The following is a 14,063-nucleotide window of genomic DNA, read 5'->3' as shown; positions in this document are numbered from 1 at the left end:
GGAAGGAAGGAAGGAAGGAAGGAAGGAAGGAAGGAAGGAAGGAAGGAAGGAAGGAAGGAAGGAAGGAAAATAGCATAACAGAATTAGAAGGGACTTGGAGGTCTTCTAGTCCAACCCCTTGCTCAAGCAGGAGACCCTATGCCATTTCAGACTAGTGGCTGTGCAATCTCTTCTTAAAAACCTCCAGTGATGGAGAAGTTAGGAAGGAAGGAAGGAAGGAAGGAAGGAAGGAAGGAAGGAAGGGAAGGAAGGAAGGAAGGAAAATAGCATAACAGAATTGGAAGGGACCTTGGAGGTCTTCTAGTCCAACCTCTTACTCAAGCAGGAGACCCCTATGCCATTTCATACAAGTGGCTGTCCAATCTCTTCTTAAAAAACCTCCAGTGATGGAGAAGTTAGGAAGGAAGGAAGGAAGGAAGAAGGAAAGGAAGGAAGGAAGGAAGGAAGGAAGATAGCATAACAGAATTAGAAGGGACTTGGAGTCTTCTAGTCCAACCCCTTGCTCAGGCAGGAAACTCTCTACCATTTCAGACAAATGACTGTCCATCTCTTCTTTAAAGCCTCCAATGATGAGAAGGATGGAAGAAGGAAGGAAGGAAGGAAGGAAGGAAGACAGAATAACAGAATAGCAAAGTTGGGAGGGACTTGGAGGTCCTCTAGTCCAACCCTCTGCTCAAGCAGAAGATTTTCTATCATTGCAGACAAATGCTTGTCCAGTCTCTTGAAAACCTCCAGTGATGAAGCCCCCCACAATTTCTGGTGGCAAGCTGTTCCACTGGTTAATGGTCCTCCCTGTCAGGAAGTTTCTCCTTAATTCCAGGTTGCTTCTCTCCTTGCTTAGTTTCCATCCATTGCTTCTTGTCTCATCCTTACCAACATGTCTAGCTTTTATTAAATTATTAAAAATAATTTGCAAAAAAAAAACCAAAACACCTCAAACCCACCCCTAAATCCCACTTTGGATTATCCTCTGGAGCATCAAAGAAAGGCGACCTCAGGTCTGTGTGTGTGTGTGTATGTGTGTGTGTGTGTATTGTGTGTGTGTGTGTATTGTGTGGTGTGTGGTGTGTGTGTGTGTGTCCTTGGCGTGTGCCCCTTGCTGTGCCAGCAGAAATGGAAGCCAGCAGATGAGGCGGCTTTGGAGGGATGAAGGCTCCCAGCTCCTGCACAGAATAACCTAAAATGTTATTCTGTTTTGAAATAAAGATGAACAGTTAGATCTTCACTAAATAACTAGGATCGGCAGTTTTGCTTTTTAAATACCAGCAGCCTCTCGAATTCCAAAATGGAAAAATTGGCTTTATGGGGGGAAAAAATCAGCCTTTGATGATAATCTATGTAAAACATTGGCAATTCTGTAATGATATAAAGCACATAAAAACATTCTCAGGAAAGGCTACTTGAAAGTAGCCTTTCTTGAAATTAACTTTCAGTGAATAAACAAAACCTTTTTTCTTTTTAAAGAAAACATTTTTGACTGTTGCCATTATTTTTAAGGGGGGAAAAGATATAAAAATGAGTTTCATACAAGGAAAAGCTTTCATAAAAAATAAATTGCAATGTTTTTATTCATTTGCTTTAAATTCACCAGCACTATAGCAATTCCTGAAAAGATTGCAATTCAGATCTCAAATATTTTGGAGTTCCCTTTAGTCTGGGTTCCGTCATCAAACATTTCCTTTGAGCTCAAAGGGATTTATGCTCCAATCTACGTAAAATCAGAACGGGGGCTCTCTGCTCGTCACCCAGCTGATCCCAGGCAGTTTATAAACCTTGTTTACCGTCCGTTATGCGATACAGGGAAGCAATGGCTTAGTTCAGTGTTTCCCAAAGTGTGGTACGCATACCCCCAGGGGTACGGGAAGAGTTTGGTGGGGGTACGCATTGCACTGGAGTTTGGTGGGGATCACGTGGGAATATCCACTGCACCGTGCTTAGCTGTGCCCACAGAACAAGGAAGAAACGTGGCACGACAAAAACCGCGGTCCACTAAAGCGCACCCGATTAAAGCGCGTACCTGACGTCATCAGCAGCGCGACAAATACGACCGCGGAGAAAAAAGGGCGCTTTAAAAAAGCGCTTTTTAAAGCAAGCCGATTCACGTAAAGGTAAGGGTTAGGGGTTAGGGTTAGGCTTAGGTTAAGGGTTAGGGTTAGGTTTAGGGTTAGGGTTACGTTAAGCATTAGGGTTAGGTTTAGGGTTAGGTTAAGGGTTAGCGTTAGGTTTAGCGTTAGGTTAAGGGTTAGGTTTAGGGTTAGGTTTGGGGGGGTTAGGGTAAGGTTTTCTGCGTTAATTTTAACTTTACCGTTCACAGCGTGATGTTTTCGTCGCGCTGTGATGACGTCAGGTACGCGCTTTCGTCGAGCGCAGCTTTAGTCTACCGCGGTTTTGTGGTGGAACCGGAAAGAAATAGGCGCGTATCGCAGTTTTTACATGGGAACTGGAGCCATCGTACATCGTATCGCAACTCATTATGGCCAAGCGGAAGAAGAGCAATTGTTGGAGTTAGCTTCGGACGGATTCTTGAGAAATAAACATAAGGATGTACTTTAACATCATTCTGGTTACAAATGCAACATGTGTATCCGGTTTTAACAGAAAAAGTCCTGAAATACATCTTGCCTTTTCCAACTTCATATTTATGCGAAGTTGCTTTTCTGCATTTGTAGACATAAGTCGAAAAAAAGGAACAGACTTTCGGACGTGGAACCGCATCTCAGATTAAAATGAACAACCAGGAACCAAATTATGATGATCTGTCATCTCAACATAAACAATTTCATCCTTCTCATTGAATCAAATAAATGCTCTTTATAATATAACTTTCGTTTATCTTGCGTACGTACCAAAAAAAAATAAAAAAAAATATATTTGATTTTTATTAAAGCATATGTTTTTTATGAGCGGTACTCAGCGTTATGAAAATTATAGAAGGGATACACGTATGTGAAAAGTTTGGGAAACACTGGCTTCGTTAAAAACGATACAAAACAGTCTTGTGGTTTCCTTGCCTGCTTTTGCAACTCAGGGCTTTAAAATGCCAACAGGTGGGAAAATGCAAACTCCATTCCAAAGACTGTCCTACTTCCAAAACCAGGGCCGACAAATCAATTGCAATTAGGGCAAAATATGAAGCAAAGCAAATACAATTGGGTTTGCAAATGGACTGTCTTCCGGGAGAATCTTCCTAATTGGACATCTCCCTCGGAGAACCATGATGAGCTGGAGAGAGCCTGCGCCATGCCGAGAATTGTCCCTGGGGTCAGATAAAGAAATCCACTACATATCGGACGGTCAGTGTCTCATTCTCCCTTACCATTCCAAAGTTACAGGAGTGGTGAGGTGGAGCTCTCGCCTAACAACCGGGAGGCTGTGAGGTCAATCCTAGGTAGAGGCAGATATTTCTCTCTCTGGGCACGCTGAGAATATATCAAACAAAACTCCGCAGTGCAACAGGAAGGGCATCCGGCCATTAAAACACCCTGCTTAGTTCCATTCAGTTGCCATTCAGACCCCACCACCCGCAGGGGATTATGGGGTCGTTAAAAGAGGAGGGTGATTTCCAGAGTTAAAGGCTATGCAATAATATAATTGTATAATAACGGCCTCTCGCAGTTGTGGGTGTTCCATCACTGGAGATTTTCAAGGAGAGACTGGACGACCATTTTGACCAGGGAGTTGGACTAGGAGACCTCCAAGGTCCATGATTCTCTGTTCTAAGAATAATCCAGAAGGATTGAGGCTATATCTCATTCTCCAAAACACAGGTCTCCAAACTTGGCAACTTCAAGACTTGGGAGTTGAAATCCACACGTCTTAAAGTTGCCAAGGGTTGGGGAGCCCTGATTGAGAACTTCATGAAGGATCTAGGATTAAGAACACCGGAAAACAGACAGAGCCAGGAGCATCCCTGGAAGGAATAATAAATTCAAGACATGACTACAAGAGCCATCTCCTTTTGAGTCCCCAAGGATGCCCATGCTCCATAGCAATAGATCCATGCAACCATAGTCCTTTTATCCATAGTAATGTTGAGTTTACTGTTCCTTCCGATGCAATTCACGTCTCCCAGGTTTATTAATATTGCATGATGCTGATGTTAGCATACCAAGCATTATAGATGAGTGGTATAAAAATGTCAGTAAGTAAAAATAAACAATCCCAATACATGCCTGGGGGATAGATCTTCTGGACACACAAGCTAGACTCTTAAAAGTAAGCGGTCAAGGGAAATAGATCAGAGAGAAAGAACCACCACATCTGGAAGTCTGTGGATATTCTTCCCTGCTCAGAAAGTGACGACATCTGGAGTCTGAACCGAAGCATTCGGAGAGAGAAAACACGGGACAAGAGACTAAAGAATTTGGATGGAAAAATGGGCTTGTTTTGGACTCACTTGGAAAAAGACAGATGACAACTATCTTCACACAATGGAGTTGACTAGTTAGATGTCCCCCTGGTTATAGATGGATCTTTCTGTGGCTACAGGGCACAATATCTGGGCTCTGACAAAGGGTGAAATCTCTGGAGTCCAGATTGTGGTGTTGCTCTCACATCTCACCACTTATCCCATTAACAGGTCCCTGATGATTATGGGAATAGGAACCATTGGTAAAGATGTAGAGTAGAGGTGGGATTCAGCAGGTTCTGAGCAGTTCTGGAGAACCGGTAGTGAAATTTTGAGTAGTTGGGAGAACTGGCAAATACCATCTCTGGCTGGCCCCGCCCCCATTTATTCTCTGCTTCCTGAGTCCCAGCTGATCGGAAGGAAATGGGGATTTTGCAGTATCCTTCCCCTGCCAACGCCAACCAAGCCACGCCCACAGAACCGGTAGTAAAAAATGTTGAATCCCACCAGTGATGGTAGAGGCCCAAAGGAGACATTGCAACCCATGTTTTCAATTGCACGAAGCAACTGGGTTTGTTCTGGGGCATCCTCCTACAGAGACACACGTCATCCTGGCAAAAAGAAATGTGCTTTGTTGATGTCTTTGTAGAAGGATGCTACAAAAGCCATCGGCTCTGAAGCATCGTTTTCCCCTCCTAACCCCAAATACAGCCATCCTCCGACATGGCCCTTTGTGTGATGGTCAACCACTGATGCTGAATAGCAATAGCAATAGCAGTAGACTTATATACCGCTTCATAGGGCTTTCAGCCCTCTCTAAGCAGTTTACAGAGTCAGCATATTGCCCCCAACAACAATCTGGGTCCTCATTTTACCCACCTCGGAAGGATGGAAGGCTGAGTCAACCCTGAGCCGGTGAGATTTGAACAGTTGAACTGCTGATCTAGCAGTAGCCTGCAGTGCTGCATTTAACCACTGCGCCACCTTGGCTCTTGGCTTCTCTTGAAGAACTGTTCTTCTCTTGAAGAACTGGGTGAGGCTCATGATCAGGCTCAGCCTGAAACAGACAGAAGAGGCAAGCAAGATGGGCAGCTGGAATGCCAACGGTGGGGAAATATTAAGGAGGAAAGCACTGGTGGATTCTGTGCAATGGGGAACAGAGGCGAAGAGCAGAAGGACTTGTCGGCTTTGCTGATCCAATTATTGCCCACCTGTGTCAGGGGACTGGAGACTAAGAACATAGGAAGAACGGTTGCAGGAACCGGGCATGCTTAGTTTAACTAAAAGAAGGACCAGGGAGGACATGATTCCATCTCCCAATATTTGAAGGGCTGCCCCAGAGTGGAGGGGGGTCAACCTCTTCTCCAAGGCACCCAAAGGCCAAACAGGGAACAATGGATGGAAACCGATCAAGGACAGAAGCAACGTGGAACTAAGGAGGGATTTCCTGACAGCGAGGACAATCCATCAGTGGAATGACCTCCTTCCAGAAATTGTTGGCTGCTCCATCACTGGGGGAAAAGAAGAGGTTGGACAGCCATTTGCCTGGGATGGTCCCAGGGTCTCCTGCTTGAGCAGGGGGTTGGACTAGAAGACCTCCAAGGCCCCTTCCAACTCTGTTATGCTGTTCTTCAATTGATGCATGCAGGTCATGGACATCGCCAGACACAGTGCACAGAAGTGAAATTGATTATATTATTGGAACCAGAGACTAGGAGAGCTCAGCCACAAGAGCAGAGGCCTAGCTGGGAGCCAACCGGAGAGCAGAGCACGAACTGCTTACGTGCCGCTCCCAGGTCAGAGCAGAAGGAAGCCAGCCAACGTTCATCCTAGGACCTTGAACAGAGGCCCATCGTTTTAATCCCAGGGACCTCCTGCGTTTGCCTCGGTGATTCAGAAAAGGGTGAGAAAGGACAGCCGATGTCATTTTGGAGCAAAACCTGAGGGAAAGGGAGCACAAGTCAATTTGTATTAAATCAAGGAGAAGGCAGAAAGTGATGGAAAGAAGAGAGAGCTTTGGGGGTGATTAGAAATAAGGTCTGGACCTATTTGGCTTGTTACGAGACATTATAACACAATGGTTTTTAGAACAAACAAAGCAACTCAGAGGTTTGATTACAGGCTGTGGCTTTCCCAACACACTGGAATTGGAATTACGCTTATTCAACGCCGGTTTCATTGTTACCTGTGCCGCAGTGGCCGGGGTTTCCCCTACCCACCAGTGCCAAGCCAGGCCTACGAAGCAGACACGTACATGGTAAGCCTCGCCAGGCCTCTGATGGTGTTTTACCAGCTCCAGCCAGCAAAGGAGCAAAAACGTTTCCAACGGGGGGTTCGAGAACTGGGCGAACGCTCCCTACTTCTCTGCAAACAGACACTTGTTTTGGGGCCAGAAAGGACTTTGTCATCAAATCAATTAAATGTCTGTCTCTCTGCCTGCCTGCCTGCCTGCCTGCCTGCCTGCCTGCCTGCCTGCCTGCCTGCCTGCCTGCCTGCCTGCCTGCCTGCCTGCTGCCTATCCATCCATCCATCCATCTATCTAGCGTATCTATTTATCTATCTAATCTACCTATTTATCTATCTATTTATCTATCTATCTATCATCTATCTATCTATCTATCTATCTATCTATCTATCTATCTATCTCTCTACCTATTTATCTATCATCTATCTATCTATCTATCTATCTATCTATCTATCTATCTATCTATCTACCTACCTACCTACCTACCTACCTACCTATTTAATCTATCTATCTATCTATCTCTATCTATCTACCCTACCTACCTACTAACCTATTTATCTATCTATCTATCATCTATCTATCTATCTACTACCTACCTACCTACCTACCTACCTACCAACCTACATATCTCTATCCATCTATATCTATCATCTATCTATCTATCTATCTATCTATCTATCTATCTATCTATCTATCTATCTACCTACCTATCTATCTATCTATCTATCTATCTATCTATCTATCTATCTATCTATCTATCTATCTATCTATCTATCGATTTATCTATCTATTTATCTATCTATCTATTTATCTACCTACCTACCTACCTACCTACCTACCTACCTACCTATCTATCTATCTATTTATCTATCTATCTATTTATCTATCTATCTATCTATCTATCTATCTATCTATCTATCTATCTATCTACGTACCTACCTACCTACCTACCTACCTATCTGCCTATCTATCTATCTATCTATCTATCTATCTATCTATCTATCTATCTATCTATCATCTATCATCTATCTATCTATCTATCTATCTATCTATCATCTATCTATTATCTATCTATCTTTCTCTCTATCTATCTCTCTATCTATCTGTCTGCCTATCTATCTATCTATCCATCCATTTCTATCTCCCTCCCTCCCTCCCTCCTTCCCTACCTATCTACCTACCTACCTCTCTCCCATTCCTGCTTGCCAAACAATTCAGCAAGTGCTGATGCCTGCAAGGCAAAAACAGACCCCATTTGGAGGAGTCTTGTAAAATGCCTCATTTACTTATGGCAGCATGGATGATTAACTCCCTTCCTCTTCCAGGGGATCTTCTCCCTTTTTCTCCATGAACACTTTCCTTCGGGGGGGGGGGGTGCTTGGGGGAGGTGGGGGGGGGCTTCTAACAGCAAAAGGCAGCCGATGAAGGCAAATGGGCCTCCTGCTCTCCTGCACGAGAGGTAAACAATATCTTTAATTGCCCCTTCAAAATGACACCCAATTACCATTTCATATTTCTATATTAGTCTATTTTACTGTAGGCAATATACATCCTCCAGTTACGTTTTGACACAGAGGGCTAAATTTCTTTCCAATTTTTTCTACAACGAACAACATACCATCATCACTCTATTTCTAATTAATTATATAACAATAACAATCCTACTACTATTCTCTTTGATCTACTCATGTAACTCTTTCCCCCTTGATGGGACCTTCAGACAAGCAAAGTCAACCGAGATGCCAGATTCACCCAACAACCATGTTCCTCCACTTAACGGCGGCAGGGATTCACTTAACGGCCGTGGCAGAAAATGTCATAAAACATTGCACAAGTGGCACACTCGGCGGTGGAAATTTCAGGCTGAATTGCGGTCTACTTGCACGATATCCTAAGTTCTTGTGTAGATAAATAACTGGTTTGTTATGCCGATAATATCACCTGGATGCAGGCGGACTCACCGGAGTTCCCCCCCCCCGGAGTCCTGGATACAAAGCCCACAGAAAGTATGCCTCCCAGTGGGGAAACAGAGGGTGGGGGGACGTTTACTTTCAATCCCATGACTTCAGCCTCCCTGACTCAGGGGATGGAGCAGATGATGCGCAGGGGATGCAGCACGGGGGGGGAAAACAGCCTGCCACCGCACATTCATGCCTGGTTGAGCTTAAAAGGAAGCGAGGAGGGAATAATCGGGGGAGGCGGGGAGGGGGGGGAGAGAACAATGCAAAAGGCAAGAATCGGGCTTGAGATCCTAACTCGGGCTCACCACAAAGCTCCAGACAATATTGTTTTACACGCCTCCAATAGGAAATGTGCAGAGAGAGAGAGAGAGAGAGGGAGAGAGAGAGAGAGAGAGAGAGAGGGAGAGAGAGACGGAGGGAGAGAGAGAGAGAAAGGGCGGGGGGGTGGGAAAACCACTGGGGAATAAAAAAAATCTGGCCAACAAAACAGGAAACATAAACAGGAAAGAGAACAGCCTCAAACCAACACAGGCGGACGGCCATGAAGCCCATCCCCATCATCTCTTCATCTCCTCAGCCCAACTTGGAAGTCTCCACCATGGAATGATGGGATCATGATAGGCTGGGACCAAATCTAGATGCACATTGTGATGGGGATTTTATAAGTTGATAGGATGTATACTAATGTTTGATCTGACTAGCTTTGTTTGCACTGGGATGTATGGCGCATGGATTTGACGTTTTATTAAAAAAAATTAAAATTAAAAACTTGGGGAGGGGGGGGAAACATAAACAGGAAAGAGAACAGCCTCAAACCAACACAAGCGGACGGCCATGAAGCCCATCATCATGTCTTCATCTCGTAAGCCCAACTTGGAGTCTCCAGTCCAAACCAGCGCAACTTTTGCTGTCTTTCTTTATCTCTTCTTGCTGGGTTTGGTTTCCCCCCTCCCCCCCCCCCAAGATGGGGACAATTGTGGCCGAGACCTTCATTTTTAGCTTTTTTTTTTAAAAAAAATAGTTTTTATTAAACATTTACCTTACAAACAGAAAGAAAACACAACGAACAACAACAAAACAAAAAACGAAACATACGTAACAATATAAAGTAATTATACAGCCTTCTGTGTCGGCATTCGTGTTATACTTCTCCATTCTACGTTGCCTTCCTATTGGTTTTACTTTTCTAATAATATAATAACTGTAGTACTTGTAATAATAGAATTATTATTGGGGGAAGGAGGAGGGGGGTTGGAGGGGTGGAGGGAGGGAGGGGCATACAAAAAGATTGTACTTCGATGTTTTACTGATTGAGGAATGATGAAATGTTTGTTTTTAAAAGAAATAAAACTTTTGAACTAAAAAAATATATGAATTGTTCATATCACCATTTTTAGTTTTTAAGCACGTTCCCGATGCCTTCACGGTGGCCACAGAGGTCTTTGGAAATAAAAGGAACACGGTTCCAATTTTGGAGTTTTGGTGGGCTTCCAGCCGCATCAAAATGAATAAGTAAATGAACAAAAATTGGAAAAAGAGAGATGCCCCCACTGAAGAAGAGGTAATAAAGGAAATTTTGATCTGAAATGGACAGACTGACACTAGAAATCAAAAACAGAGACGGGACGGAATATTATGAAATTTGGAACAAAACGTATCAAGGGTTTGAAATGAGGAAAAGGGAATCGGAACAGAACATTTTGAGGACTAAAAAAACTGGCACTGGATCATCCATAGGTAAATATATAAAGGAGGATAAAGGATGCGTTAATAACATATTGTAGCTACGTACGATAAGTAGAGATTTTGCTTGTTGCTGTGTTAAAATATGCATGGAAATGGCAAAGGCAGAAAAGGTCGCTCTATGCCCAATGCTTTTTTAATGTTTATTCAATTTAAAAAAAAATCTAAAAATAAAATAAAAAGAAATAAAGAAAAGATAGGAGAAAATAAAAGTAATAAAAAATGAGTAAATATCACTCAAAAAAAGAAAGAAAGAAAAAACCAACCCAATGAGAGAATATTTAGGAGCAGAAAGAGAGGATCGTGATTTTTAAAACCTGGGCCTTCAAAGCAAAATACCACTTTTGGAAAGAAAGAAAAAAGTTGGGATTTCGATAGAAGCAAAGCAGCCACAGAATAATCCAGCATGTCAACATTCCTGACACATGATGCTGCTTCTCTCTTCCTCCATATATGCAAGAGGCTCCTTTCTTCGTGGGAAGGAAAAACGTCCCATTTTCTCTCCAAAACGCAAGAGAGAAATATTAACCAGACGCTTAATAACTTCCTGCATAGGAGGAACAAGAGTCTTCATTCAAACCCCACAGCTGGGAGGAAGTTTTCAGGCCATCAATCCAGAAATCCAGAGAAGCCTCCTTCACCCTCTTCTCTTGGAGGGAGACCACCAACTCACTGCACCTTCCATCACAAGGGGGACGGTGAGTTCTAGTCCTGCCCTTAGGGTGAAAGCCGGCTGGGTGACAATTAGGCCAATCACCAGGAGGCTGTGAGTTCTAGTCTAGCCTTAGGCATGAAAGCCAACAGGGTGAATTTGAGCCAGTTTCTCTCCCAATCCAACCCACCGCAACAGGATTGTTGTTGTGGGGGGAAAAGGAATTTGTCGCCAGCGCACAAGCTCTCCCGTGTGCACATGTGCAACACCAATTGGACAGGTCACAGGTCACACACCACACTCCCATCCTCATTAACCATAAGAGGATGATTTAAAAGCAGCAGGAGGGAAAATGAGGATAAGGACATTCGATTCACTTCCTCGGATTTTTTCTAAAGCCATTTTTCCAACAGGGTTCTCAACTCCGTCGGGTTCTAGATCAGCTGAGGGGCAAAGTCAACGCATTCTAACCCAGTGTTTCTCAACCTTGGTGACTTTAAGTCCTGTGGACTTCAACTCCCAGAATCACCCAGACCAGCAGAGCTGGCTGGGTGATTCTGGGAGTTGAAGTCCACAGGACTTAAAGTCACCAAGGTTGACAAAACACTGTCCTAACCCAAAGAGAAAGACTCCAGCTTGGTCCTGGCATGGGAAACTAAGCAGGATGGGATCATCAAACCCCAATCGGAGAAGAAAATAAACAGATCCTTAAGATACAGTCGTTCCCGACTCTAGGGGGCGGTGCTCATCTCCGTTTCTAAGCCGAAGAGCCAGCGCCGTCTCCGTGGTCCATGTGGCCACATGACTCAACACTGAAGGTGCATGGAATGCAATTTCCTTCCCAACCAAAAGTGGTTCCTATTTTTCTACTTGCATTTTTAATGTGCTTGTTCGAACTGCTAGGTGGCAGGAGCTGGGACAAGTCACGGGGGCTCACTCTGTTACGCGGCGCTAGGGATTCGAACCAGCAAACGGCCGACCTTTATGATCAACAAGCTCAGTGTCTTAGCCACTGACCACCACGTCGCTAAAACAGACCCCCTAGAAGGCAGTCATCCCCTTACTGAATAGACATGAGATCAAGACAATCAAACTTTCCTAAACCGTATTCTTAGTGCATCACAGGAGTGAAGAATTTCTTGGAGGAGACTCCAATATTCCCTCACCCTCTCCAGCGTCTGGGTCACAAAGCCAAGCCCCCATCCCAGGCGGCTATTTCATCTCGAGGGCCGATTTAGACCCTTCTGAATACGAATGGGAAGCCTCTTCCATCCTCGGATGCTGCAATCCCAAACTCACTTTCCAAGGGAGGCGTTTTGGAAAAGACCCATCTCCCCCAACAGGAGGGCAACCTTCATCCCTTGCAATTTCAAGTCACAAAAGCCACATTCCCACAAACTGAGAAGAGGGCAAGGAATAAAACATGCCAAAAATAAAAAATAAAGGCTGCTAAGGCTGGTTAAGATTAACCCTGGTTTGTTAGAAAGCAGGCTTGTAAGAACATTGTAGGTATCCAGTCTGTTTCAAGATTCAAACAAACTGCAGGTTATCTCAGTAAGTGGCTTAATGGACTGTTGCTGTGCAAAATAGAGGTATTTGATAAAAGGAGGAGGAGGAGATGAGGAGGAAGGGGAGGAGGAAAGGGGGAGAAGGAGAGAGGAGGAGAAGGAAGAGAAGAGGAGGAAGAGGAGGACACAAGAAGAAGGAGAAGGAGAAGGAGAAGGAGAAGGAGAAGAAGAAGGAGGAGGAGGAGGAGGAGGAGAAGAAGAGGAAGAAGAGGAAGAGGAAGAGGAAGGAGGAGGAGGAGGAGGAGAAGAAGGAGAAGGAGAAGGAGAAGGAGAAGGAGAAGGAGAAGGAGAAGAAGAAGAAGAAGAAGAAGAAAGAAGAAGAAGAAGAAGAAGAAGAGAAGAAGAAGAAGAAGAAGAAGAAGAAGAAGAAGAAGAAAGAAGAAGAAGAATAGGATCCTGGAGGAAATCTACTAGCTGACATTCTTCCTTGACCATTTTAAGAGGCGCCTCACAGTGATTCTCTCTGAGCCAAGAAGAAAGTCATCCAGATTTCTCTGCTTGGGTTGAAGGCAGATCATGCCCTAAGACCTTTCTTGGCCCTCTGCATGCCAGGAGATGGTTGTGGCTGTGGCTGTAAACCACAAGCACCCACCACCACCACCACACACACACCCCTCCCTCCCTTGGGAAACCTCTCCCTCCTGTTGAGCTCCAAGCGACCCACCCCCAGGAACTGTCCAAATCCCCGCAGCCTTTCTCCGCGAGGAATCCGAGCGCCCGAGCGCCCTTGCCTTGGCCCCGGCTGCCTTTCCCCTGCGTCCCGCTGAGTGACCCTCCTGGGCTTTCCTGGTGGTCTCCACTCCCGGGTCAGCTACAGAAATAAAGCCTCCCCGCCAAGCAGAGCGCTCCGCGGACAGCTCCCCGGGGGGGAGTTGGGCAGGCTTTTCCCACGGCGGAGGGGAAGCGGAGCCCACCGCCCACCCTGGAGGGAGCCCGTCCGGATGACCTCGGGAACCTCCCGGCATCCCCGGGGAGGGGCGCGGGTCCCCGCGGGAATCCCCCCCCCACCGCTTCCCACGGCCGGCGCCGCGACCCGCGCGTGGCTCTCACCTCCCGGCAGGGCGGCAGCTGCAGGCTGTCGGCGGCGGCCACGGCATCGGCCGGCCAGCCCAGCAGGAGCGCAGCCCAGCCGCCCAGCCAGCACAGCGCGCCCCGCAGCCGAAGCATCGCCCAGGCAGGCGCCGCGCCCCGCTCGCCCGCTCCTCCCGGCAAGCCTCCGCCGCCGCCGCCTTCCTCCGCCTGCCTGGCCCGGATGCCCGCTGCCCTCTCGCCCGGCACCGACGCTGCCTGCCCGCCTGCCAGCTGCTGGGCGGCCGAGGAGCGGAGGGGAGGGGGAGGCGGGGAGAGGGCGGGGCCCCCGGAGGAGGAGGAGGAGGGAGGAGGACCTGCCAATGCGCAGGCGCCAGGTGGGGAGGGGGGGTAGGGGCTCCCCGGCACCTGGCCCCCTTGTGACAGCTGGGGGGAGGGGGATGCGGGGAGGGGGGGAGGATGGAGGGGTCCCATGCGCTCCCACGCGCCCAGGTGGCCAGGATGCAGGATGGCACCA

General features: G+C 46.3%; 1 protein-coding gene across 1 annotated transcript in view; it reads right to left on the bottom strand.

The window, feature by feature from the left end:
- The window catches only part of KIAA1324L (KIAA1324 like), a 61,846-nt gene extending 48,078 nt beyond the window's left edge, over positions 1 to 13,768 (bottom strand). Inside the window, exon 1 of the mRNA XM_032220547.1 lies at positions 13,568 to 13,768. Within this exon, the coding sequence (XP_032076438.1) occupies positions 13,568 to 13,684 (117 nt within the window). The 5' untranslated portion in view covers positions 13,685 to 13,768. The remainder of the gene's footprint in view (positions 1 to 13,567) is intronic.
- Positions 13,769 to 14,063: the final 295 nt, after the last annotated feature.

This window comes from Thamnophis elegans, chromosome 7 (assembly GCF_009769535.1).
Source record: "Thamnophis elegans isolate rThaEle1 chromosome 7, rThaEle1.pri, whole genome shotgun sequence".
NCBI lineage: Eukaryota > Metazoa > Chordata > Lepidosauria > Squamata > Colubridae > Thamnophis > Thamnophis elegans.
The sequence above is the reverse complement of the archived record's forward strand: the minus strand, read 5'-3'. Positions and strand labels throughout refer to the sequence as shown.